Source organism: Podarcis filfolensis (assembly GCF_964270895.1).
Source record: "Podarcis filfolensis genome assembly, chromosome: 4".
Classification (NCBI taxonomy): Eukaryota; Metazoa; Chordata; class Lepidosauria; order Squamata; family Lacertidae; genus Podarcis; species Podarcis filfolensis.
Window position 1 is genome coordinate 83,032,558 of NC_139607.1, and position 27,551 is coordinate 83,060,108.

Consider the following 27,551-nt stretch of genomic DNA (forward strand, 5'->3'; position numbering starts at 1 on the left):
CTCTAGTGAATTTTCCTCCCATTGTAACTAATGAGAGGGTGGTGGCAATATCACCCCACCAACACGGCTCTTAAAACTGTGGTTGTGTTCACAGTTGTTATTGCAGAAGATCCAACTTATTTTGTGTGTCCTATATCAGACACCTGATCCCAAGGAGCTATTTGCTCCAGGGATATCTTTGAAGGGTCTTACTGGATCTCCTGCAGAGGATGGTTTATTGCTTACTGTGGCATATAAGGCAGGAACTGGTTTGGGGACTCAGTAAAGATAAATAGATTTATAGCGGGTGGATGTGCAATTTCTTAACCAAAAAACAGGCTATGTTTGCTTTTACTACAACTACTACAAATAGTCCAAATTTGCTTAAGAAACTATTTACTGTCCACCTTTACCCCCTTTTCTCTGGGTCCTGAGAGCAAAACCACCCGCAGTGTATAACTGTAGTCCGATAACCAATTTATTACAAGTTTTTTTTAAATCACCCAGCTTTCGAAATATACAGAGGTACCTCGGGTTACAGACGCTTCAGGTTACAGACGCTTCAGGTTACAGACTCCGCTAACCCAGAAATAGTACCTCGGGTTAAGAACTTTGCTTCAGGATGAGAACAGAAATCGTGCGGTGGCACAGCGGCAGCAAGGAGGCCCCATTAGCTAAAGTGGTACCTCAGGTTAAGAACAGTTTCAGGTTAAGAACGGACCTCCAGAACAAATTGAGTTCTTAACCCAAGGTACCACTGTAAATGCTTCCAGGCAGGGCAACTAGGTCAGGCTCTGGCTGTAAGGCCCAGTGACTCAGAAAGACCTCTTATTGGTCTGACCCAACTGTGCCACCTTACTGTCCTCTCAGGGCCAGACTAATACATTCTGGCACTTGAGGTGAACTACAGAATCATGCCCCATTCCCTGCCACCACTTAGAAATATAAGAATAGTAAGTTGGATCAGGCCAATGGCCAACTAGTCCAGCATTTGCTTCTCACAGTGGCCAACCAGATACCTGTGGGAAACAAGGGGGCAGAACATGAGCTTTCCAGCAACTGGTATTTGGAAACATGGCTGCCTCCAGCTGTTGGAAGAAATTTAGTGAGATGGAGGTGATGGTGTGGAAGCAATTCTACATGCTATTAGCCTTCCAATTCTTATACCAAGAAGCTCTTATACCAAGAATCCCAGCTTTCCCATAAAGCTTGCATGGCCAGCTTGAGCAAATTACAACTGCTCATCCTAACCTACCCTACTGAACTGAGTGGGACTTACTTCTGAGTAGACATGTAGACAGTATAAGGCACAATTTACAATAAAGGAATAAACACTCCACACGTTCCCTACAAAACCACCAGCTGCTGAACCATTGCAATTAAATAATTTAAAGTGGATTGGTTATTTTTCCCTTCAAAATTAAAGGGAAGAGTAAATACAAAGTGCTTCGTACGTCAGATTCACAATTTCCCTTCATTTGGTGCCAGTATTTTGTTTTCAGTATAAACAGGACTCCATTTTTGTAGCTGATTGTATGCAGCAATGCCCTCTTTGTGTACTCACATTGTGTAAACATTTCTGTTGTTTGTTAGATCCCAGCTTTAGGCACGTGCATGCATGCAAACACACACACACACACACACACACACACCCCTACACATACAAACACGACACACCTAAGCATCAGGGAGAAAATGGGGAGCATCTCCTGACATTGCGCAGGCCAGTGTGGCCTACTGGAAGACTGCACTAGCCTGCGTGGTGTTGGGAGATGCGTGTGACATCACAAAACCTGCAGTGTCTCCTGACATTGAGGGGGCCAGGCACCCTTCAAGCAAAGAAACCTCAGCCCCCTAGAGTCAGTGAGCCTGCTGTGCAGCCACATTGCAGGCAGCAGATTCCAAAGGCACCCTGGCCAGCAACAGTCTTTGTGGTCGTACAGCAGCTTAGTCAGTCAGGGCCATGGCAGTGGTGATGGTACAGGGTGGCCCTGAGAGCAGCAGATGGGGTGTGGGGTGGCACATGATTCACATGATTCACCCTAACCCTAACCCTCACCATCTTCCATCTAATAATTGTAGGTCAGTATGGTTCACGAGGGGACGCGGGTGGCGCTGTGGGTCAAACCACAGAGCCTAGGACTTGCCGATCAGAAGGTCGGCGGTTCGAATCCCCGTGACGGGGTGAGCTCCTGTTGCTCGGTCCTTGCTCCTGCCAACCTAGCAGTTCGAAAGCACGTCAAAGTGCAAGTAGATAAATAGGTACCGCTCTGGCGGGAAGGTAAACGGCGTTTCTGTGCGCTGCTCTGGTTCGCCAGAAGCGGCTTAGTCATGCTGGCCACATGACCCGGAAGCTGTACGCCAGCTCCCCTTAACGCCGTAGTTGCTATTGACACAATGTCACCAAGAGGTCATTTTCTTCTGGTTTACTTTGCCTCAGACCAGTTCCAGCCAAAAAAACCCTTGCAGCTCCGAGAGGTTTAGCAGAATCAAACTGCTTCCTTAATGCCGTAGTCACTACTGACACGTAATGCACATTCAATGCAAATAAACCTACTGGTGGTCTTTTACCTTTTACAAGTTTGGAAAATATTTCCTTGTCTCAGGATATGACCTGGCTCAGACCTCTGGGCTATAAATTCCCAAGGCTGCTTTCCTTCAGCTAGCTTCAGAGCAGAGATACCATGGATCTCACTGCCTCACCTGCGTTCTTCTTGATCCTCTGCTGCTGCCTTGGGTCTGTGGAAGCCCGAGACTTTAATTCCGTCCTTTCTGTGACAAATGGAGGATCTTGGGGTACCTGGGGGGCAATCCAGTTTTGCCCTCAGGGATATGCTTTTGGTTTCTCACTGAAGGTAAGGTTTCCTCCAGGGTTGCTGTCACCATTGGCTCACTTTGAAGTTCCTCCCTCCCTTTCTTTCTGAACACCTTCTGAAGATGGGGAAACAATAGGGAACTGATGGACTCTTAAGTCTATTAGTCCAGAGGACTAATATGGGCAATAAGGGCTTCTTATTGCCCTAATATGGGCAATAAGAGGTTGAGTAGCCAGATGGTAATTTGGGCCACCAAGTGAAATATATTAGCAACTTATGCAGCAGTGCTATTTTTCTAGAAAAAGAGGTGTCTTGTTCTCTTAGAATGGCAATAGTGCCCACTTGAGAGCTGCTGGAACTGAGTTCTGGCGAGTTCTGGCTGAAAAAAAAAAGCCCTGGTATGCGGGCAGATTATTTGGTGGTGGGGCAGTGCATCCTGTTTCACTGCTTGAGGCAAAAGGGGAAGATCCACTTCGTCCAGCTGCTGCTGTCACTTCCACCATGACCTAACTACTCCAGCCGACACCGCCTACTCTGCTTCCACTGTGCTCCCAGCCATTGGGTTATGGGGGCAAGATTATGCCAATTTGGGGTGATATCTTGCCCCAAATGTATGTGGTCTTGCTCAAAATCAGTGCCAATGGTGCTTCTCTGCCAATAGTGGAAACAGCAAGGGACGCGGGGCACCCTTGGCCATGCTACATGGGGGGTTTCTGGCACCTGAAGCAGCAGCCTCACCCTGCCTAATGACTGGGTCGGCTCTGTTTGGTGCGACTGCTTACATGTAGGATGTTTTCCAACATATCTCCAGATATGTTGGACTCCATCTCCCGTCAACCCCAGTCAGCATGACAAATGGTCTGGGATGATGGGTGTTATCATCCAAAACATCTGAGAGGGATCAAAGTTGGGAAGCCTGCAGTATTGGAAGTGATTGCCAGTCTTTAAAAAAAAACATCACTCAAGGTTGATAATTACGGCTGAATGCAGTGTGTTTCATCACCCACCCACAAAGAATTGGATTGTGCAATTCAAAAATAAGCAACAAGAAATACATACACTCACACACATACAAAACAATTGCTTTGCAGCAATGTCATGTTTTGGTTTGCATGGTGTGTTTATCTTTTAGATCTATTAGCATGATTCTTGTTCAAGGTGAAGGATATCCCGATTGAATTCCCTGGCAAGCAGTGAAAAAGTTGTAAAGAAGAGCACAGGACCTTTAACTAATTTTGGCTGTGGGGGAAAGGCAGTTCTTGGAATGAGCTAATTTGGTTTAACCAAGCTGATTGAGTTAATGCAAAAATCTGCACATGAAAGTGATCCCCATAATTGCCAGGAGAACGAAACATGAATTAAACTATTTACATTCCAGTGTTGTTTTTTAAAATGTCTTCATAGTTTACTGAAGTTTGTTTTATACTTCAGGACAGCAGCTTGAAACATTCTGAATGCTTATTTTTTTTTTTTTTTTTTGCTGATGGTCATTTCAAGGAACTTTAATTGAGTTTCACATGGGCTGTATGGCTGGTGTGATAGCTCAGTTGGTTGGGCATGAGACTCTTAATCTCAGGGTCGTGGGTTCAAGCCCCATGTTGGACAAATAATTCCTGCATCGCAGGGGGTTGGACTAGATGACTCTTGTGTCTTAAGAGACTTAAGAGAATGGATAATTCTAGCTGAAAACTGTTGCATCCATGTCACGTTAATTGAACTTAGAACTCATTGAATTCATGATTTACTTTTGACGTTGATTTTTGCAGTCCTTGGTTTATCTTCAGATTTATCTCAGTCTCTTTGTCTCTTCTCCCACCAGGTAGAGCCACACCAAGGTAGTGGTTTCAGAGAGGATGATACAGCCCTAAATGGAATTCGCCTGCACTGCACTGACAGTTCAGTAATTGAGTCTGCAACTGGACCGTGAGCATCTCTCTGGATTTCATTTCTTTTTGGTTGCAATTTTTGGGAAGGTGTTGGTGGGAGGGGCTGAACTGAAATTTGTTATGCTAGGTTAGACCAGCACAAAGAAACCACAGGGTTCACCTTGCTTTTTCTGACCTCTCAAAGGGCACCAACTCTAGCCTTTTGCTGGCTTCCAACTCAACTTTGCAGGACCCCAAAATTGATAGCAGGCCTGGTTTTAGAGGTTGGCACTGTTAGCCACTTGCCAATCCCTGTATCCCATAGGTGACCCAGTACGGACACCTTGAGCTTCCTTTCTTAGCTGCAACTCTTGCTATCTTTACACGTTCACTGAATCTCTTTGAGCAAGGGACAGGAGGAAGGACAGGGAGCAGCAGCATCTGGTTATCTTGCCCTCTCCCTCTTGATCTGCCATAGATGTTGGACTCAAAGAAGCAGCTAAGTGAGAGGGCAGTGATGAGACTTAAGGAGGCAAACGTTTACCCAAGACTAAACTTGGATTTGTCTCTGCCTCATGGAAGCCAAGAAACAAATAGAAATAAATGGAAACTCCAAGTCTGTTAAAGGGAACAAGGATTTTATTTAGAAAACACCTTATTCCAGTCAGGAGGGATCAGATATTTGTTTATTTAATATTTACAATCCCCAACATTTCAAAAAGTTCTATGCAGTATACAGTCTAAAACGCCAAACAGTATATCCTTAAAACATAAAACAATACCTAAAACCAATAAAACGGGAAGGTACTATGCCTCAGAAGAGTTCTCTAGCTCAAAATAAGTTGAGCCCCAATAAATGGATAATTGTGTGCTTTTTGAGACTCTCTCCTCTTTTCTAGTAAACAAATAATTGTTCTGGACCATTTCAGGCCCAGAAGATCTTAGGCTGTGTTGAGCAATATTTATGGGAAATGATACATTAAAGTGATAATTAACTGTTTCACAGACTCAGACAGCTACAATACCTGCTTCTGGGTTCCTGGAGAACTGCTTCTGCCCTCACCGGGAGCAGTGAGTGTTGGGGCAGAAAGGAGGGGCAGAGGCAATTGCTTTGTGAACCTTTGGATGCAACAATGCAGAGCCCTTGAGATATTGGGAGCATCCTCTTGGAATATTCACATGGAGCTGATCCATTTAGGTGTAAGCAGAAGGCTCCCCATGTTTTAATAATTAACACCAGTGTCTTCTTTGGCAGGTGGGGAACCTGGACAGGGATTCAGTATTGCCCTCAAAGCAATCTGATCTCTTACTCTCTGAGAGTGGAAGGAAACCAGGGCGATGGTGACGATACGGCCGCCAACAACATCCAGTTCACCTGTCAAGACGGAACTGGGCTGATGGGCCAGGGACATAACTGGGGTAATTTTGGCGCATGGAGCAATCGCTGCTCCTCTGGTTATATCTGTGGGATCCAGACAAAGGTGGAGTCTCACCAAGGCACTGGTGATGACACAGCACTTAATGATGTGAAGTTCTTCTGCTGTGATTGAACCCAATGTACCTTCGCCCCTTACGGCATATCTCTGCTACTTTTCGGTAGTCATGAAGGTTAACAACAATTAAATATTGTCTTGAGAATTGTGTGTGATTCTTTTGAACAGAATTCTACACCTATCACTTCTGGGTGAGAAGCAATGAAAAATACTAAAGAAGGGGCACAACTATGCAGGTGTTGATTAACAAACAAAGACACAGTGTGCTGAATCACAGTCTGAATCCTTTCTGTTGGCCCCAAGACTTGACTCAAAAAGAGGCCACAGACATAACTGGTTATCCTCCAAATCAAGAGCCAAAACCTGGGTAAATAAAAATGCTTTTGTCTAGCACCAAGAGGGCTTCCTTAGCCGCACATTGACATTTTGGGGTTTCTTTTTTTTGGCCTAGAACGGAACTTGTTTTTTGTGGGAGGGGAAAGCAGTGTCAGGGCTCTGCCAAGGCTTCGGGAAAGCTATTCCTCCCTTGGTTGCAACAAGAGCAGAGGAAACAAGGTAGAGTCCTTGTTAAATGAGTTTTAGTCAATCCTAATAGCGAGAGACAAAAGAAAGCAACAAGCCTCAATATGGCGTTACTCCAAACTGTGCTCCTCCTCCCACCTCCCTTACTGTGGCCACTTGTGGTCAAATGTCTCTGATTCCATTGTTCCTGCCCTTTTAACGAACATCGTGTTCTGGGAGAAGGGGGATCAGAAATACTCTCCAGTGACAGCATGTCATCTGGCTGCCCTGCTACAGTCCCCACCCCTTCTTCTAACACTGCCCAACTCTTTTGTTCATCTATCTCTGAGCTGTGATTTCCCTCAAGCTCCTCAAAGCCCTGCTGTAATTCAACGCTGCCTCCCCCTTCTGACGCTGTAGGAGAAAGGTGTGTGTGTGTGATCTCCACCACTCCTCCACCTCCATCTTGCCCTCTTGAGTCCAATCCCTGACAAGCAGGGAATCACAATGCCTATGTTTCAGATTTGAAAATCACCTGTGAGAGGATGCTTTTAAAGATGGCTTAGAAATGTGAGCTGGCAGAATGCAGCCGCCCGCGGGGAGCCAAGAAGTTGGCACACATAATATCAGTGCTGTATTTGCTGTGTTGCCATGACCTCCAACATTCCTCAGGTGAAAATAGAGACTTTTTTTCTACATCAGTGTGTCCCCTCCCCCGATGGAATATTGGGAAAGAGCAAGGCTGGCTCAGCTGCCCAAATGGCTGTTACCAAGAGGTGTATGTCACAATACCGTACTGGCAAATGTCTTGGTTATATGATGATATATGGTAAAACCACATGGTAAAATCAACCAGCTTTGGGTGTCAGAAGAGGCTTCGGCACCAGATGTTTCAAGGCAGCACTTCTGCGCCAGTGACATAGTCTCTATGGTCAGCAGCTATGACCCCTGCGTAATAATAATAATAATAATAAATTTTATTTATATCCCGCCCTCCCCAGCCGAAGCCGGGCTCAGGGCGGCTAACAACAATCAAATAATCAAACAATCAAATAATCCAACATTCTAAAAATATTCCATTATAAAAATTAATTAAAATCAAGTTGATGGCAACCATTAAGCAAAATTCTGTGCAGGTTGCCAGAGGAGGGAGTCAGGCTGCGCCCTGACCAAAGGCCTGGTGGAACAACTCTTTCTTGCAGGCCCTGCGGAAAGATGTCAGGTCCCGCAGGGCCCTAGTCTCTTGTGACAGAGCATTCCACCAGATTGGAGCCGCAGCCGAGAAGGCCCTGGCTCTAGTTGAGGCCAGCCTAACCTCTCTGAGGCCTGGGACCTTCAGGATGTTTTTATTTGCAGACCGTAGGTTTCTCTGTGGGGCATACCAGGAGAGGCGGTCCTGTAGGTACGAGGGTCCTAGGCCGTATAGGGCTTTAAAGGTTAAAACCAGCACCTTAAACCTGATCCTGTACTCCACCGGGAGCCAGTGCAGCTGGTATAGTACCGGATGAATGTGGTCTCGCAGCGAAGACCCCATTCTGCACCAGCTGGAGTTTCTGGGTCAGTCTCAAGGGCAGCCCCACGTAGAGGGAGTTACAATAATCCAGTCTGGAGGTGACCGTCGCATGGATCACAGTGGCTAGGTCAGGGCGAGAGAGATAAGGGCCAACTGCTTAGCTTGGCGGAGATGAAAAAATGCCGCCTTTGTTATAGCTGTAATCTGCGCCTCCATAGAGAGGGAGATATCGAAGATTACACCCAAACTCTTAACGGACGGTGCTGGCACTAATTGCAGCCCCGCAAGAGATGGGAGTTGCCCCCTCAATCCCATATCGTCCCGTCCCAGCCAGAGGACCTCTGTCTTCGAAGGATTTAACTTCAACCGGCTCCCACGTAACCATCCAGCCACAGCTTCCAGACATTTGGTCAGTGTGTCTGGGGCCGAGTCAGGATGGCCATCCATCAACAGATAGAGTTGGGTGTCATCGGCATACTGATGGCAACCCAGCCCAAAACTCCGGACAAGCTCAGCGAGGGGGCGCATAAAGATGTTAAAAAGCATCGGGGAGAGAATCGCACCCTGAGGCACTCCACACACCAAGGAGTGGCGCGATGACAATTCCCCCCCAAGTGCCACCCTCTGTCCCCGACCAGAGAAAAACGAGCGCAGCCATTGGAGGACTGTGCCCTGGATACCCACGTCGGCAAGGCGGTGGTCTAGGAGCTCGTGATCGACCATGTCGAAGGCTGCTGACAGGTCTAGAAGAATCAGCAGCCCCGACCTGCCTCGATCCAGCTGCCTGCGGAGATCATCTGTTAGGCACACATAGGCCTGTTGGCTAATTGCAGATTAGTTGTGCTGCAGAAGGCATGCTGGGGAGACCACACATTCAAGAAACGCAAAATAACTTTTGCTAGGTTTTAATAACAAAAACAAAAACTCCTTTTACACTAAATTACAATATATCAATAAGCATGACCCATCCACTACGGTACAGGGAGAGCTCCATACTGCTCTTTATATACCATACATCAACAGCTTAATTACCAAAACTTAACAGCACCTGCTATAATGCTTCACAACTGTAATACTAGGTCACATTATTTCCTCTGGCCTTTAAAGAAATACACATCTTGTGACGCAATAATGAACCCTCAAATTTAAAGAGACCATTCAACAAGGCCGGTCCTGCCACTACCATCACCCTGGTCGGATGCGTTGAGCGGTACCAACTGGTGGAGCTGAGAAGTGGAGCAGCAACAACAGCAGCTGATGCCCAAACTCCTCTCCTCCCTGCAGGTCCCAGTGGATCACTGTGAGGGGCTGGGCCATCTCCTTCCCACACACTTGCCCTTCCCCACTCCCTTTCCCTGCTTGTAGAATTTGGGACTCTGTACAAGGCTGGATTAAGTTTTAGGCAAAATAAGCATACACCTATCAGGTACTTCCTGATTCTAAGCAAGGAGGGATTCTAAGTCACCGTCTTTTGAGGACTCTGTGTTGCAACTGCTTCAGGAAATTAAAACAGAAGAAAGAGGAAATCAAAAGTCTATACAGGAATTAAAAAGTGACTTTGCTCAATTAAGACAAGATTTGACGCAAGTTAATTCAGATGTATCAGCACATGAGTCAAGACTGGCGCATTTGGAAACTGTGAGAATTCCTTACTTAGAGGAAAATCAGCGACAATCTCAAATTTCAATTGCGTCTCTGCAGCTAAAACAGAAGGAATGTAATCTGAGATTGAGGGGCGTACCCCAGAAAGAGTGGGATAATTTGAAGAATTGGTTAACTGAAGAATTTGCAGCGTACTGGGGCCTCTCAAAAGAAGAATTAAATTCCTGGATAGACAAGGCCTACAGATTTGGACCTAAAAAAGATACTAAGATCACACATGACTGTATGGTGATTTTTAAAACTAAAGAGCAGAGAGACATTATTTTAGGCCACCATTATAAAAAAGTTTAAAGATAGATGAGAAGGGAATAATTCTGTTTCCCGGAAGGACTATCTTTTAAATTTCAAGGAAGGAAACAAAGAATAACAACTGTCGGAGAGAAAGAAAGATTTTTGGAGAAAAACGCAAAAGAGCTCGGACTGGAAAGTTCTCCTTCATCAGGGGCAGGGGCAGTGGGCCCCTAATAAATCAGGATGTCACTGAAAATCTACTCCTGGAATGTGAATGGTCTAAATTCACGTTTTAAGAGGAACCAAGTTCATCACGTACTGGCAAGACAGAATTTGGATATAATTTGTTTACAAGAAACACATGTTATAAGACTTCATAGAAAAATTCTTCAAAATAAGAAACTTGGGCAGGAATTTATTTCAACCGACAAAGTGAAAAAAAGAGGCGTGATTTTTTATGTTAAAGAAAAATGGAACCCCAAATTGTTGTTTAAAGATGAGGAGGGGAGGTACATTGCAGTTGAAATTACGGCACAAGGCGATAAATTTCTTTTGCTGGGAATTTATGCACCAAATGATGGCAAAGTGGAATTCTTTAAGAATCTGGACTTAAAACTCATGGATTATATGGATTACAAATTGATTTTAATTGATTTTAATGGGAGACCTGAATGGAGTAGCATCAACATTAATGGATAAAACACAGGGACAGAAAAATCCAAGTTCTGGCAGACTACCAAAGATTTTCTTTGACATGACTGATAAATACGATTTCTTGGACATATGGAGGATACGAAACCCAATGGAGAGAGATTTCACTTTTTTCTCAAATTTAAATCGATCTTTCTGGCGAACCGACTACATATGGGTATCCAGAGATTTGGTTCCTAAGGTTACTAAAACAGAAATTGGCCCTAAGACTTGCTGAGATCATAATGCAGTGGTTTTGGAGATGAAATTATACCTGCAGGGTTCCTTTAGATGGAGGATGAATGATGAGTTGTTGATGAATGAACAGATGATTAGTAAGGCCCAAAAGACTCTAAAAGACTATTTTGAACTAAATATGAACACAGAGGTTGAAACAAGAGTCATTTGGGATGCAAGTAAGGCAGTAATGAGAGGTTTCCTCATACAACAGAACTCAATAAGGAAAAAGATACAGAATGAGAAAAAAGAGAAAATTCTGTCTCAAATAAAAGACAAAGAGAAAAGTTTAAGATTAATGCCAAAGAGTCAACAGATACCAAAAGAAATTAAAGCACTGCAGATTCAATTTTCTCAAATTATTAACCAGGAAATAGAATGGAAAATTAAAATGATGAAACAGAGAAATTTTGAATCTGCAAATAAATGTGGGAAATTGTTGGCTTGGCAATTAAAAAAGAAACAGAAGGAAAGTACTATTACAAACATTGTATCTGATGGAAAATCTATGGAAAACCCTGCAGATATAAGAAAATGTTTTCAGAAATACTTTAAACAGCTGTATAAAAAAGGTAAAGAAGATAAGGATAAAATTGAGCAATTTCTTGGGGCGAATGAAATGCAGAAAATTCCCGAGGATAAAAGGTTCCTACTAAATGGCATGATTACGAGACAGGAGGTTGAGATGGCAATAAATAAGATGCAGTTAGGCAAAGCCCCGTGACCGGATGGTCTTTCTGCAAAATATTATAAAATATTGAAAGATTGGCTAATTCAACCATTGGCAGATGTATGTAATAAGATTCTAAGAGGCGACAAAGCTCCCAAAACCTGGAAAGATGCATTTATCACTCTGATTCCAAAAACAAATCACGATAGATCCGATGTTAAAAATTATAGACCAGTCTCATTACTTAATGTGGACTATAAAATCTTCGCAAACATTTTGGCCAATAGATTAAAAAAGGTTCTATCAAATTATATACATAAGGACCAGGCCGGATTTCTGCCTGGGAGACATATGAAAGATAACATAAGAAATATAATTGATATAATAGAAAGGTTGGAAGCGAAAAGAAATTGTAAAGCAATGTTAATGTTTATTGATGCCGAAGAGGCCTTTGATAATGTTTCTTGGTTATTTATGATGAAAAATCTAGAAAGAATTGAGGTTGGCCAGTGTTGGGTTGAAATAACGACAGACAGGTAGCGAGCGTCATCTGGGAGGCATCTCCTGAGCAAGTCTCAAGGAGCCTCTTTTATTGAATATTACAACATTGCCACATATGTGCTTATTGCTGATTGGTTAACACAAGTACAAAGCAAAGGTTGCATTAATCACCAATACATTAAAGGCTGGGAAAGGGTGCACAAAACTAGACAGGCATGAAGACCTTCTAATTAAACTTTTACTAGTGATTGATATAACATTCATCCATAGATGTGGTCAACTATGCATTAAGAACAGGCACGTTACGGTGTTTCATGAACTCAATGTGAACTGAACATTCTGGGGTGGTGAGGGAATGTCTTAGTATTAGAATGACTTGTGCAGAACGATTTATGCAGCATGTACAGAGACGAAACTTAGAAGCAAGACTTTCCCAAACATGTCACAGTCATGTGCAGAATCAAGACTTTCCTTCATCTCCTCCTTTCTTTTTTATTTAAAAGTGAGTGGGACAAAAATACTTCGGGATACGTGGTTTGCCAGCGCATGCCCAAAATAATTCTGCCCACATTTCCCCTAATGTCTACTGTTGGTGCTGCCATTTTGCAAAGTAGGCAGCAATAATTTTATTGGGTGGCTGAGGAGGAGAAAAACACTGAGACCAAAGGCGTATGAGACCAGGGATGCACTGGATGAAACAACATAGCAAAATTAATATACATATTATGATAACAACATATTGAAAAAGATTGCGAAGCCAATTCATATTTGGCAACCAGCCAGTGAGCCACTGGGTAAACGAATCCCAGAGGCCAGAAAGTCCAATGTCCTGTTTGATGTGGTGTGTGAGATTTTGCAAATGAGAAATTTGCGCTTGAATAGCTTTAGAATTGTCCGTAATATTAAAACAACACATGCCATCCATTTGTTCACAACCATAATGATGAAGCATTAGCAAATAATCTATTGCAGCGCGATTCTGTAAGAGTCCGTGACGCAATTTACTCAAAAGGTGAAGAGCTTGTGAAGTAGAATTCAAGGCTTTTGCTGCGGAGCAAGCTAAAGAGTTAATATTCCTGCTATTCCGTACAGCCAATCCAGGGACCCCTAAAAGAGAGACAGCTAGAGAAATATATTCAGATCTGCTAGGGAGAGAAACAGAATCATCACAATCATTAGTCAATTCCACAGAACGTCGATATCGAGAGCGGGATAAATTATGCTTCTTGGGTAATATGATAGACAAACGGCTTAAGCAGCAAGGTGTGCCATGGCTAATATTTGCTGGAATATAATTGAATGTGTAGCCTGGACACGACCAGAACCAGCCTTCAGGCAGCTCTGTATATTTATATACATAGGAAATATTTACATAATCAGAGCAATTGAAATTATCCTTGCCCATTGTCACACAGTTGGGTTTTGTGCAATTGACCATACGGGCGCAAGTGATTGACTTTGGCTGGGTTCCAGCCCGCTCACAGTAGTTCCCTTATCAACTGGCATTCCAAGGGGGGCGGGAGCTAGCTCTCTCTGCTCTTACTCCTGCACGAGAGTTAACCCACTCTGTTCCTGGCTGCTTTCCTCAGCTGACTGCAAATCTTCACTGGAAGTTGGCTCATTCCTGACACCTACACACTGCAGCTGTCACAACACAAAGTTTGGAAAGCTCTTGTTTAGGGCTTCTAAAGGTCTTAATCTGGCCCTGACCCTGTATGACATAATGAAACTCTGTGATGGTTTAAGGGTTTTTGTGGTGGTCTCGGCATTTTCAGGGCAGTTGGAGACTGTGCATTGGTGACCTATTCATTTCTAGACCCCATTTAAAGAACAGGACACCAGCTTTAAAGCTCTAGTAGGTTTGGGACCAGGTTATCTGAAGGACTGCCTGTAGCCATTTGAATGTGTCTAGCCCTAGAGATAGGTTTCTCCCATTGAGATATATTGCATCCATGGGCCCATGCCTGTGGGATTCTCTCATTAGGCACTGCACTAGTGGCCCTAGACAAATTACCGTATTTTTTGCACCATAACACTCACTTTTTTCCTCCTAGAAAGTAAGGGGAAATGTCTGTGCGTGTTATGGAGGAAATGCCTATGGGTGGCATGCCTACGGATTTTCCTCCTCTAAAAACAACGTGCGTGTTATGGTCGGGTGCGTGTTATAGAGTGAAAAATACGGTATTTATAATTCGGGGGGAGGGGGAGAATTATACAGTGTCAGCTAAATTCTACATATCTTGTGTACACTTGAAAGAATGTATGGCGAATTTTATTGAATAGACTTGTCTTTGATTTGTACTTCTTTTCTTTTTTCAAAATACCATATATAATAACCTAATGTTGTCAAGCAAATTTAATAAAATAAACAAACAAACAAAAAGCAAAACAAAAAGCAAAACAAAAAATGGCTTCCTAAGACTATTGCCAGGCAATAAAATCTAAGACAGAAGAGAAGTCAAAACCTCATTGAAGGCTCATGAGGCTCTTTAAGGGAAGCACTCATTCGCATTTAGAAATGGAAAACAAATGAATCAATAAATGTCATTCATTGAGGCCCATATTTCATAATTTACGTTTCAGGACAAAATGGCTTCAAATAAATGAAATAAAATCAGCCCATGAGTACTGAATGAAAACGTTAAAACTGATCCAACTTCCCCTTGGTTTTTATTGTTAGAGGGTATGCTACTCAAGTTTCATAATCTGTATTATATTATACACTATATTCACACGCAAGCAGGAAGTATCTTCTGCAGACAATTTGTGTGTTCCTCCATCATTTATTATCTCTGTGGCTTGCTCCTCCAAACGCCAATCTGTGACGTTACTCACTGGCTAAAAATACTGAAAATTGGAAGCAGGCTTATTTCTCACTAAGTAGTTGGATAGAATAGTACCTCCACTTTCCCCCTCATATCTTGTCTTCTGGATATGCTAGATATGCTAGATCGGAATCCAGACTAGCTAATGGTCTAACAGGAAGTCAGTATGGCCATTGTATCAGATCTTCCCACTTGGCCATGATGCTCACAGCGTGACCTTTGGCCAGTCACTCCCTCTCAGCATAATCTACCTCACAGGGTTGTTGTGAGGATAAAATAGGAAGAGAGAAAAATGTCTGTGCCCCCTTGAGATACACGGAGGAAAGCTTAGAATTGGAGATACTGTGTGTGTGTGTGTGTGTGTGTGTGTGTGTGTGTGTGTGTGTTTCATTGCTTCCCACCCAGAAGTGATAGGTGCAAAATTAAGTAATTAAAATGAAAAGAATCACACACTACTTTCATGCCAATATTTAATTGTGGTTAACATTCATGACTGCTGAAAAGCAGCAGAGATACAGGGAGGTACTTTGGGTTCAGCCACTGCAAAAGAACTTCACATCATTGAGTGCTGTGTCATCGCCCTTGCCTTGGGGAGACTCCACCCTTGTCTGAATGCCACTAATGAATCCAGTGTAGCAGCGACTGCTCCATGCACCAAAATTACCCCAGGAAAGTCCATGGCCCATCAGCCCAGTACCATCTTGGCAGGTGAACTGGATGTTGTTGGCTGCAGTATCGTCACCTTTGCCCTGAGGTTTTTCCACCCTCAGAGAGAAAGAGACTAGATTGCCACGGGGGCAATACTGAATCCCTGTCCAGGATCCCCACCTGCCAAAGAAGACACTGACCGTTAATTAGAAATGGGACAGGAATCTGCTTGCTCCAAAAGGGATCAGGCCATTACTAGCATTACAGAAGGATGCTCATAGTGTCTCAAAGGCTTTGCATTGTATTCAAAAAGCACCTGCTGCTCCTTCCTTCCCTTCTACCTTCCACTCCTGGTGTAGGCAGAGAAACCCATGATCACAGAATCAGGTATTATCGGTGTGTGAGTCTACAAAACTGGTAAATTACACATTGATATTTGCAACAAAATATTGTTTGACACAACCTAAGATCTTCTGGGCCTGAGATGACCCAGAATAATTATCTGTTTACTGGAAAAGAGGTGGGAAACCTGAAATGGGGAGAAGTATCAGTTTATTGAGGCTCAACTTGTTTTGAGCTAGGTAGCTCTTCTGAGGAAACAGAACCCTGAGAGGATGTTAATAGGACATCAGAAGATGCAATGTGGGGCATGGGACTTTGGCCCTCCACTTCTTTCTCAAGAAGAATCAGAAACCAGCAACTAGGGACTGGGCCAGAGGGAGCAGTTGGTCAAATTCAGGGATCTCCTATCAACAGGATCTTGGAGAGGTATGGAATAGTGGGTAAGCGATACTATCTTAGGAAGAGAGGTGGTAGACACTTGACGTTGGTTGCCACTGCTCAACCACCCCCCAAAAGAAAACTGGGTAGCCATGTTGACTTGCCCTCCTATCTGGTGCTGATCTAACCCAGCCTAACAAATTTCAGTTCAGCCCCTTCAACCATTATCTTCCAAAGAATTGAACCAAAGCGGAGAAGAAAGCAAGAAAGCCACTCACGGTCCAACTGAAGACTCAATAACTGAACCATCCGTGCAGTGCAGGCGGATTCCGTTGAGGGCTGTGTCATCACCACGGCCTTGAACTGACTCTACCTAGAGGGAAAAGAGATGCAGAGAGTGTGATAAATTTGAACTGCTGAACTACTGACATCAATCTAGCATATATTTTGGGAAATGGTTTTTCCATTGGTATGCTTTCTATGAGTATGGCCGCCTCTTGAGATAGTGTCACCAAACCTGGCCCTAATCGTTCCTGAGGTGAGGGTCTTTGTGGAATTTCCGGTACCACGTGCCATTTTGAATCCAAATGGCAGACCAAACTATGACTTGGCAATACCGCATTACATTTTTTCTGTGTTCCAAAATTTGAATAATTTCCATTCCATTGAGTTAAAATAACCCCTTATATAACAGCTACAATCTTGTGATTTCAATTATAATAGGTAATTTATAAAGTTTCAAGTGAGGAACTTCAGCTGTAATCCTTATTCTTTCCTGCCTGTGACAATTTTTCCCCATGATGTTTTCCCATCCATATATGGTGTTGTATCCTTTATTCCTGCAACTGTTGGTTGTTCCTGTCATGTCTCGGGAGAAGCTGTTATCTTACAGTTTCCAGAAGTCACTGCTTCGTTTTGTCCTATGATTCAGCTTCCAGTAAACAAGCCGTCTTTGCTGTTTTTCCAGCCTAGGAAGAACGGTCTGAATCCAGAGTGCAGATAGTTAATCCAAAAACTTCTCTTCTTGCAGCTGGCAGACTCCTTTTCTCCCTGCCGCTTATTTATGGCCATTTATCCTTATCTCCTTAACACATTCCTTTGTGGATAACGGAGGTTAGGGAGCATTTGAAAGCAATTCTGGCCATTTGGCCTAGCATCTCCTTAGTTAAGGAAGCAATCGCTGTCCTATTGCTTCCCCACATTTCTTGTTGAGTTCAAAAACTGTGTTCTGGGGAGTGTTCAGACAAAAACGAAGGAAGGAGAGAGACATCTGATTGTGACAGCAACCCAACAGCAAACCTTACCTTCAGTGAGAAGCCATGAGCATATCCCCGTGGGCAAAATTGGATCGTCCCCCAAGTGCCCCATGGTCCTCCATTTGGCACTGTGAGGATAGAATTATAGTTCTTGTCTTCTGCATGGGCAGGGCAGCTGAAGAGGATCAAGAAGAGCATAGTAGTGATGGTGAAGTCCATGGAAAGCAATCTATTCTGAATCAAGGTAGAAAGAATCCATCGAAGAATAACAGCCTTGAGAATTTATAGCCCAGAGACTTGGGCTGGATAACATCTGGAAAACGCGGAAAATATCTCAGAAATAATAAACAAGGCGGCACCACTTGTAGATAGATTTGCATGAAATACCTATTGTGTGTCAATATTGGCTATGGAGTTAAGGAAATAGTTTGATTCTAATAAGCTTCTCAGAGTAGCAGTGTATTTGAGTTGGAACCTCTTCAAGCCAAAATAAACCTGCAAAAAGTAAACTATTCTGTCTTGATGACATCCTGCAACTCACTTGGGTACTATATCCATTCCCTTAGAACTGCTACAATGAGAATTCAGGACAGAGGAACTGTCACTAAATGCTGAAGTTAGGAGGTGTGAACGTTCAGTGGAGACAACCAGGAGTGGCCCCATCTTCAGTCACTTAGATGGTGGCAGACTGAATGGCCAGCCAGCCAGCGGATCATGGGGCCACTGTTGTTGCTGGCCAGTGTGTCTTCTCAATCTGCTGCTTGCAAAGTGGCAGTGCAGGTCTCCTTCAGGTCCTTCCACCCCATAATTACAATGAGAAATCAGGTAGGGGAGCAGTAGGATGTCCAAGACTAGCAACCTTTCTTAACTTCTTACATGCTTATATAGTGCAGCCATTTCGAGCCATTGTATATAAACACTTACATAAAGTGGTGACAAAGGCATTCTTCAGGGCGCCCTCACCCACAATGCCTCACTCTGAGGAAGGACCTGACGGAAACCAGCACTGCCACTTTGCAGACAGCAGATTGAGAAGGCACACTGGCCTACTCTTTCCCCCTTCTAAAGGTAGCGCTGAGTGGTGCAGCGGAAGCGGCAGGGATCTCATGCACTGTCTACCGTTCCCAGTGTAGATCATCCACCAAGGTCATTTCAGTTTGTTTGTGTGACTGAAAACAAGCATAATTCAGAAATCCCTGGAGTTGAGTCTTCACCTCTTGGTTGAACGCCTTCTCCCAAAGTGATATATTGAAGATTGGTCCTGCATAAGCCATGGCAGCAGTTCTAGCAGTAGAAGAACAAATGACATGAAAATGGTCAATTCTGGAGTCAATTTGGGTGTACCGTGGATTCTGTAAAAAGAGCATCTACTTTCTCTCCTCCACACCCTTCCCTCTGGCTGCCAGGAGCTGCAGAGGAGATGTCATTAGATGTGTCGTGCCAGCTGAATTTACAGGTTTCTGCTTGGTGTGCTAGCAGAGATCGTGCTGAAGCACAAAGGATCAGGGAACCAGGGAGCAGAACATGAACACAAGAGCACGCTCCTCTTCCGTGGTTTCCAGCAACTGGTATTTGGAAACATGGCTGCTTCCAGCTGTGGATCAAATTTAGTGAGATGGAGGTGATGGTGTGGAAGCAATTTTGCTTTATCTGAAAAAAGAAAACGAAAACCAGACTTCTACTACTTCTTCTTTTAAATGTTTTATTGATTTTACAAATACCATGTACAAATAAACACAAATTAGTAAAAACATATCTGTATGAGGAGATTCTCTGAATCTTGAGACTTCCCCCCATCCCATCCACGGAGTCTTATTTTAAGTATTTACAACTGCGTAGTCATCCGCCATGAATCCTAAAGACTAACTGACATAAGACAACTTTTACAGTGGATAGTACTAGCTTAATATTTGAACAACATCCTCAACAGGAGAGAGGGAGAAATATTATCAATTTCTGGAAAGATAAAATTATTGCACCATTTTCAGCTGTTGTGAAATATGTTTGCAGAACTTCCTTCCCCATTGAAGGGGGAAAATAATCTTATCAGCAGGATTGCTAAATATGTTTGCAGAACCTCCTTCCCCACTGAAGGGGGAAAATAATCTTATCAGCAGGATTGCTAAATATTTTTATTACTTTTTGAGTTTTGTAAGCCATAGTGACTTTTCATTTTGGAGCAAGCCTCTTAAAACAGGAAACCATGAGCATGATCAGGCAAATAGGGTAAAGGTAAAGGGTAAAGGGACCCCTGACTATTAGGTCCAGTAGTGGCCGACTCTGGGGTTGTGGTACTCATCTCGCTTTATTGGCCAAGGGAGCCAGTATACAGCTTCTGGGTCATGTGGCCAGCATGACTAAGCCACTTCTGGCGAACCAGAGCAGCACACAGAAGGTCGTTTACCTTCCCACCGGAGCGGGACCTATTTATCTACTTGCACTTTGACGTGCTTTCGAACTGCTAGGTTGGCAGGAGCTGGGACCGAGGAGCGGGAGCTCCCCCCGTCGCAGGGATTCAAACCCCTGACCTTCTGATCGGCAAGCCCTAGGCTCCGTGGTTTAACCCACAGCGCCACCTGTGTCCCTTGATCAGGCACATACCAGAGAGTAAATGCTATCAAACTCAGTGGGACCTACTTCTGAGTAGGCATGTAGACAGTATAAGGCACAATTTAGAATAAAGGAATAAACACTCCACATGTTCCCTACATAACCACCAGCTGATGAATCATTGCAATTAAATAATTTAAATAATTTGCCCTTCAAAATGATAGGGAAGGGCAAATACAAAGTGCTTTGTATGTCAGCTTCACCATTTCCCTTCCTTTGGTGTAGGCATTTTATTTTCAGTATAAAACAGGACTTTGTTTTCATAGCTGATTGCATGCAGCAATGCCCTCTTTGTGTACTCACATTGTGTAAACATCTCTGTTGTTTGCTAGATCCTAGCCTTAGGCAGGTGTGTGTGTGCAAACACACACACACACACATCCCTACACATACAAACACAACACACCTAAGCATCAGGGAGAAGTTGGGGAGTGAAGGGTTGCGTGACGTCATGTGTGTCTCTCGACACTGCACAGGCCAGTGCGCCTACTGGAAGGCTGCACCGGCTTGCATGGCATTGGGAGATGCGCGTGACACCACAAAACCTGTGGGGGCCAGGCCCTCTTCAAAAAAATATTGAGAGGGCCAAAGAAACCTCAGCCCCCTCTAGTCAGTGAGCCTGAAGTGCAGTCATATTGCAGGCAGCAGATTCTGAAGGCACACTGGGCCAAGAACAGTCTATGTGGTCAAATGGCTGCTTAATCAGTCAGGGTCATGGCCATGGAGATGGAACAGGGCAGCCCTAAGAGCAGCAGATGGGGTGGTGGCCGTGTAAGATTCACCATCCCTCACCATCTGCCACCTAAGAATTGTAGGTCAGTATGGTTCACGACAGGGCCAGGACCAGCAGTCACTGCTTGAGGTTCACACATCCTTTCCTCAGCTTTTAGTGACAGTTTCTTCCTCCTTTCACTTATTATAGCAGTTCTAAGGAATAATAATGCCCAAGTGAGCAACACAATGTCACCAAGAGGTCATTTTCTTCTGGTTTACTTTGCCTCAGACCAGTTCCAGCCAAAAAAACCCTTGCAGCTCCGAGAGGTTTAGCAGAATCAAACTGCTTCCTTAATGCCGTAGTCACTACTGACACGTAATGCACATTCAATGCAAATAAACCTACTGGTGGTCTTTTACCTTTTGCAAGTTTTGAAAGTATTTCCTTGTCTCAGGATATGACCTGGCTCAGACCTCTGGGCTATAAATTCCCAAGGCTGCTTTCTTTCAACTAGCTTCAGAGCAGAGATACCATGGATCTCACTGCCTCACCTGCGTTCTTCTTGATCCTCTGCTGCTGCCTTGGGTCTGTGGAAGCCCGAGACTTTAATTCTATCCTTTCTGTGACAAATGGAGGACCTTGGGGTAGCTGGGGGGTAATCCAGTTTTGCCCTCAGGGATATGCTCATGGCTTCTCCCTGAAGGTAAGGTTTCCTCCAGGGCTGCTGTCACTTTGAAGTTCCTCCCTTTCTTTCTGAACACCTTCTGAAGATGGGGAAACAATAGGGAACTGATGGACTCTTAAGTTTATTAATCCTCTGCTTTATCTAAATTATGGACAATAAAAGGCTGAGTAGCCAGATGGTAATTTGGGCCACCGAGTGAAATATATTAGCAACTTATGCAGTGGTGCTATTTTCCTAGAAAAAGAGGTGTCTTGTTCTCTTAGAATGGCAATAGTGCCCACTTGAGAGCTGCCGGAACTGAGTTCTGGTGACTTCTAGCTGGGGGAAAAGCCCTGGTATGCGGGCAGATTATTTGGTGGTGGGGCAGTGCACCCTGTTTCACTGCTTGAGGCAAAAGGGGAAGATCCACTTTGCCCTACTGCTGCCACCACTACCTCAACCACCTACCTTGCCCAAAATCAGTGCCAGTGGTGGAGGTGCTTCTCTGCTGATGGTGGAGGCGGCCAGGCAGATGGGGCACCCATGGGCATGCCACCTGGGGGGGGGGGCTTCTGGCACCCAAGCAGCAGCCTCACACTGCCTAATGACTGGGCTGACTCTGTTTGGTGGGACTGCTTACATGTAGGATGTTTTCCAACATATCTCCAGATATGTTGGACTCCATCTCCCATCAACCCCAGCCAGCATGACAAATGGTCTGGGATGATGGGTGTTATCATCTAAAAGATCTGAGAGGGATCAAAGTTGGGAAGCCTGCAGTATGGGAAGTGATTGCCAAACTCTATTTTTTTTTAATCACTCAAGGTTGATAATTATGGCTGAATGAAGTGTGTTTCATCACCCACCCACAAAGAATGGCTGGTGTGATAGCTCAGTTGGTTGGGCATGAGACTCTTAATATCAGGGTCGTGGGTTCAAGTCCTATGTTGGGCAAATAATTCCTGCATCGCAGGGGGTTGGACTAGATGACCCTTGTTTTCCCTTCCAACTCTGATTCTTTAAAAAAACTATGAACGGAACACAGTAATCAGGTTTTACTTGGTGTAGAATTCTTGAAATTAACACACCTGAGTCGTGTTATTACTATCAATAGGACTGCTCTGTACAAATTTTAATGGAATACTACCCTTTATTTTAAGCCTACGCCCTCCCTCTTAGTCATCTGCCCAGGGAAAGAGCTTTATCTCTATTGCTGCATGGTTAGAAAGGGGTTGCATTCCTATCTCAGGCATGGAAAATCTACCCTGGCCATGGTAATAGTATCCAGGTGAGACTGCAGACTTAAGGGCATGGATAATTCCAGCTGAAAACTGTTGCATCCATGCCAAGTTAATTGAACTCAGATCTCATTGAACTCATGATTTTGTCAGGCTTTGGGGAATTGGCTCCCTCCCCTGGTGGCAGTAAATAAGCAGATCAAACGAAAGGAGCGTTCTTACCAGATAAGTTCTTTAATAATCACAGTGAGAAGCAAAGGGCTGTATATCTCTCTAAATATTGGCGTTGCTCCCAGTAAAGGTTCACCCCCTCTGTCCCCATTAATCTACGCCACTCCTACGTTGAGTAATCTGAGCTTGTTGCTGTTGCACTTTCTTTTTTATCACTTTCCAAGCCTTTCTAGTCTTAGGCGAAGTGAGGTCAGGAATGCTGTCCAAGGACATTGAATCTGCCAGCTGTCTCTTTCCTGGTGTTTCCTATTCTAGCTGTTCCTCACCCAGTATTTCCAAGCTTTTCCCCTCTGGGCTATGCCCCTCTGCAAACCACTGTTCTAAATCAATACTGTCCTCCTGCCCTTGGGGGCGGACAGATAAATGGGGGGGGGGGGCTCCCATCATTCCTCCTCAGTCCAGTCCCTGACAGATTTACTTTGACTTTGATTTTTGCAGTCCTTGGTTTATCTTCAGATTTATCTCAGTCTCTTTGTCTCTTCTCCCACCAGGTAGAGCCAAACCAAGGTGGTGGTGTCAAGGATGATGATACGGCCCTAAATGGAATTCGCCTGCACTGCACTGACAGTTCAGTAATTGAGTCTGCAAGCGGACCGTGAGCATCTCTCTTGATTTCATTTCCTTTTGGTTGCAATTTTTGGGAAGGTGTTGGTGGGAGGGGCTGAACTGAAATTTGTTATGCTAGGTTAGACCAGCACAAAGAAACCACAGGGTTCACCTTGCTTTTTCTGACCTCTCAAAGGGCACCAACTCTAGCCTTTTGCTGGCTTCCAACTCAACTTTGCAGGACCCCAAAATTGATAGCAGGCCTGGTTTTAGAGGTTGGCACTGTTAGCCACTTGCCAATCCCTGTATCCCATAGGTGACCCAGTATGGACACCTTGAGCTTACTTTCTTAGCTGCAACTCTTGCTCTCTTTACAAGTTCACTGAATCTCTTTGAGCAAGGGACAGGAGGAAGGACAGGGAGCAGCAGCATCTGGTTATCTTGCCCTCTCCCTCTTGGTTTGCCATAGATGTTGGCCTCAGAGAAGGAGCTAAGTGAGAAGGCAGTGATGAGACTTAAGGAGGCAAACATCTCAGGCCCAGATGATCTTAGGTTGTGTTAAGCAATAATTATGGGAAATGATACATTAAAGTGATAATTAACTGTTTCACAGACTCAGACAGCTACAATACCTGCTTCTGGTTCCTGGAGAACTGCTTCTGCCCTCACCGGGAGCAGGAAGTGTTGGGGCAGAAAGGAGGGGTAGAGGCAGCTGCTTTGTGAAATTTTGGGCACAACAATGCAGAGCCCTTGAGACTTTGGGTGCATCCTCTTGGAATATTCACATGGACCTGATCTGTTTAGGTGTAAGCAGAAGGCTCCCCATGTGTTACTAATTAACACCAGTGTCTTCTTTGGCAGGTGGGGAACCTGGACAGGGATTCAGTATTGCCCCCAAAGCAATCTGATCTCTTTCTCTCTGAGAGTGGAAGCACCCCGGGGCAAAGGTGACGATACGGCCGCCAACAACATCCAGTTCACCTGTCAAGATGGAACTGGGCTGATGGGCCAGGGACTTACCTGGGGTAATTTTGGCGCATGGAGCAATCGCTGCTCCTCTGGTTATATCTGTGGGATCCAGACAAAGGTGGAGGGTCTCCAAGGCAAGGACGATGATACAACACTTAATGATGTGAAGTTCTTCTGCTGTGACTGAACTCTATGTGCCTGCGCCCTTTACAGCGGATCTCTGCTACTTTTCGGTATTTGTGAAGGTTAACAACAATTAAATATTGTCTTGAGAATTGTGTGTGATTCTTTTGAACAGAATTCTGCACCATTCTGGATGAGAAGCAATGAAAAATATTAAAGAACTGTTCTTAACCTGAAGCACCACTTTAGCTAATGGTGCCTCCTGCTGCCGCTGCGCCCCTGGAGCATGATTTTTGTTCTCATCCTGAAGCAAAGTTCCTAACCTGAGGTACTATTTCTGGGTTAGTGGAGTCTGTAACCTGAAGCGTTGTAACCTGAAGCATATGTAACCTGAGGTACCAATGTATTGATTGATATTATCCTTCCTAACTGACACTAGCAAATTTCTTCATATAGCAGAGTACTGTACATTCCCGTATCACACAGCAGAAAGTTGGCTGCAGACTCGTTAGAATCTCTTAAAATAATAAGCAATTCAATCTGGCTTGCCCAGATTGGGATATGTTCCTGGTAAGACCCCTTTAATCCCTCCTAAAAGAATAAAGACACAACAGTCTTATTCATAAGTAACAAAAAGAAGTTTACTCATGATCGGACAGAGCACTGTGTGATTCCTGAAGGAAGGCTTTAGGCTTAAAGTTACAGATACATAGAAATAGGTTTACCCCATATGGGAGATAACCCAGGGACTGCTGGCTGAGAGCTAGCAGTGCAGTCCAGGTGAAGCAGGAAGCAGGCAGGACAAAAAGAAGGGAGGTGGCTACATGACTTGGCCTTTTACCAGGTCTGGAAAGGTCATGCCCACCTACTGGTCATATGCAAAGGAAAGGATGCCCCAGCCAGGTGTAACAGGATGTTTAAACTGGCTGGACCAACATTCCCTTGCATGTCCACTATAGCCAAACAGGTAATGTTGTACTTGACTGCTCCAGTGGATTACATCCCCCTCCACCCCGCATTGGAATATGGGGAAAGAGCAGGGCTGGCTGAGTTGCCCAAACGGCTGTTACCAAGAGGTGTATGTCACAGTACTGTACTGGTAAATGTCTTGGTTATATGCAGCAGCCTTTTATGATATATGGTAAAACCACATGGTAAAATCAACCAGCCTTGAGTGTCAGAAGAGGCTCCCACACCAGAAGTTTCAAGGCAGCCCTTCTGCACCAGTAACATAGTCTCTATAGTCAGTGGCTATGACCTCTGTTCACCTGCGTGAGCCAGGCACCCTTAGGCCGCTCCTGCTACTACCATCACCCCGGTCGGATGCATTGAGCGGTACCAATTGGTGGAACTGAGAAGTGGAGCCGCAACAACAGCACCTGGTGCCCAACCCCCTCTCCTCCCTGCAGGTCCCAGTGCATCACTGTGAGGGGTTGAGCCATCTCCTTCCCACACACTCACCCTTCTCCACTCCCTTTCCCTGGTTGTAGAATTTGGGACATTGCACAAGGCTGGATTAAGCTTTAGGCAAAATAAACACACACTTATCAAGAGAAGGGGGGCACCACAGAAATTTTCCTTTGCCAGATTTACCATGGACCATATATTGCAGCTGAGGGGAAAAGGCTCCCACAATAAATGGAAGAATTACAGGCATATATACTACCACAAGAGCAGTAAATAACAATAAACTAGTAATAATAGAGATTAATGATATACATCAATACAACAAAATTAGATTCTGGTAATTGGTAAAATGCTACTCGGTCCACCAAGGAAGCATTTGCATGACACACCTACACACTGCAGCTGACAAACTAATGCATCATGACACAAAGTTAGGAAAGCTCTCGTTTAGGGCTTCTAACGGTCTTAATCCAGCCCTGACCCTGCATGACATGATGAAAAGCGGTGATGGCTTAAGGGTTTTTGTGGTGGTCCCAGTATTTTCTGGGCAGACTATGCATAATAATAATAATAATAATAATAATAATAATAATAATAATAATTTATTTATACCCCGCCCATCTGGCTGGGTTTCCCCAGCCACTCTGGGCAGCTTCCAACAAAATACTAAAATACAATAACCTATTAAACATTAAAAGCTTCCCTAAGCAGGGCTGCCTTCAGATGTCTTCTAAAAGTTTGGTAGTTATTTTTCTCTGGTGGGAGGGCGTACCACAGGGCGGGTGGTGGGACATCTGGTGGGAGGGCGTACCACAGGGCGGGTGTCACTACCAAGAAGGCCCTCTGCCTGGTTCCCTGTAACTTGTCTTCTTGCAGCGAGGGAACTGCCAGAAGGCCCTTGGCACTGGACCTCAGTGTCCGGACAGAGTGATAGAGGCAGAGATGCTCCTTCAGGTATACTGGACCAAGGACGTTTAGGGCTTTAAAGGTCAGCACCAACACTTTGAATTGTGCTCGGAAACATACTGGGAGCCAATGTAGGTCTTTCATTGGTTACCTATTCATTTCTAGATCCCATTTAAAGAGCAGGACATTAGGTTTAAAGCTCTAGTAGGTTTGGGACCAGGTTATCTGAAGGATTGCCTATAGCATGTGTCTAGCCCTAGAGATAGGTTTCTCCCATTGAGATATATTGCATCTGTGGGCCCATGCCTGTGGGATTCTCTCATTAGGCACTGAACTAGCGGCCCTAGATAATTGGGGGGTGGGGTGGGGTGGGGAATTATACAGTGAGTCAGTCCCGGACTTAGCAACCTTTCTTAACTTCTTACATGCTTATATAATGCAGCCATTTCGAGCCATTGTATATAAACACTTACATAAAGTGGTGACACAGGCATTCTTCAGGGTGCCCTCACCCACAATGCCTCACTCTGAAGAA

General features: G+C 44.4%; 3 protein-coding genes across 3 annotated transcripts; 2 read left to right on the forward strand and 1 right to left on the reverse strand.

The window, feature by feature from the left end:
* The first annotated feature begins 2,650 nt into the window (after positions 1-2,650).
* Positions 2,651-7,579, forward strand: LOC310762125 (vitelline membrane outer layer protein 1-like). The gene is made up of 3 exons (XM_083612609.1): positions 2,651-2,834; positions 4,615-4,718; positions 5,916-7,579. The coding sequence occupies exons 1-3, from the start codon at positions 2,664-2,666 to the stop codon at positions 6,208-6,210; spliced, it is 570 nt and encodes a 189-aa protein (XP_083468735.1). The 5' UTR covers positions 2,651-2,663; the 3' UTR covers positions 6,211-7,579.
* Positions 7,580-15,439: 7,860 nt separating this feature from the next.
* Positions 15,440-17,881, reverse strand: LOC310760562 (vitelline membrane outer layer protein 1-like). Its single transcript, XM_083609319.1, is given in 4 exon segments — positions 15,440-15,811; positions 16,630-16,724; positions 17,656-17,850; positions 17,852-17,881. Coding segments are annotated over 4 exon segments (600 nt in total). The 5' UTR covers positions 17,867-17,881; the 3' UTR covers positions 15,440-15,516.
* Positions 17,882-21,461: 3,580 nt separating this feature from the next.
* On the forward strand, positions 21,462-24,786 carry LOC310760584 (vitelline membrane outer layer protein 1-like). Its single transcript, XM_083609356.1, has 3 exons — positions 21,462-21,635; positions 23,557-23,660; positions 24,473-24,786. Exons 1-3 carry the CDS (start codon positions 21,465-21,467, stop codon positions 24,765-24,767), a joined length of 570 nt encoding a protein of 189 aa, XP_083465482.1. The 5' UTR covers positions 21,462-21,464; the 3' UTR covers positions 24,768-24,786.
* Positions 24,787-27,551: the final 2,765 nt, after the last annotated feature.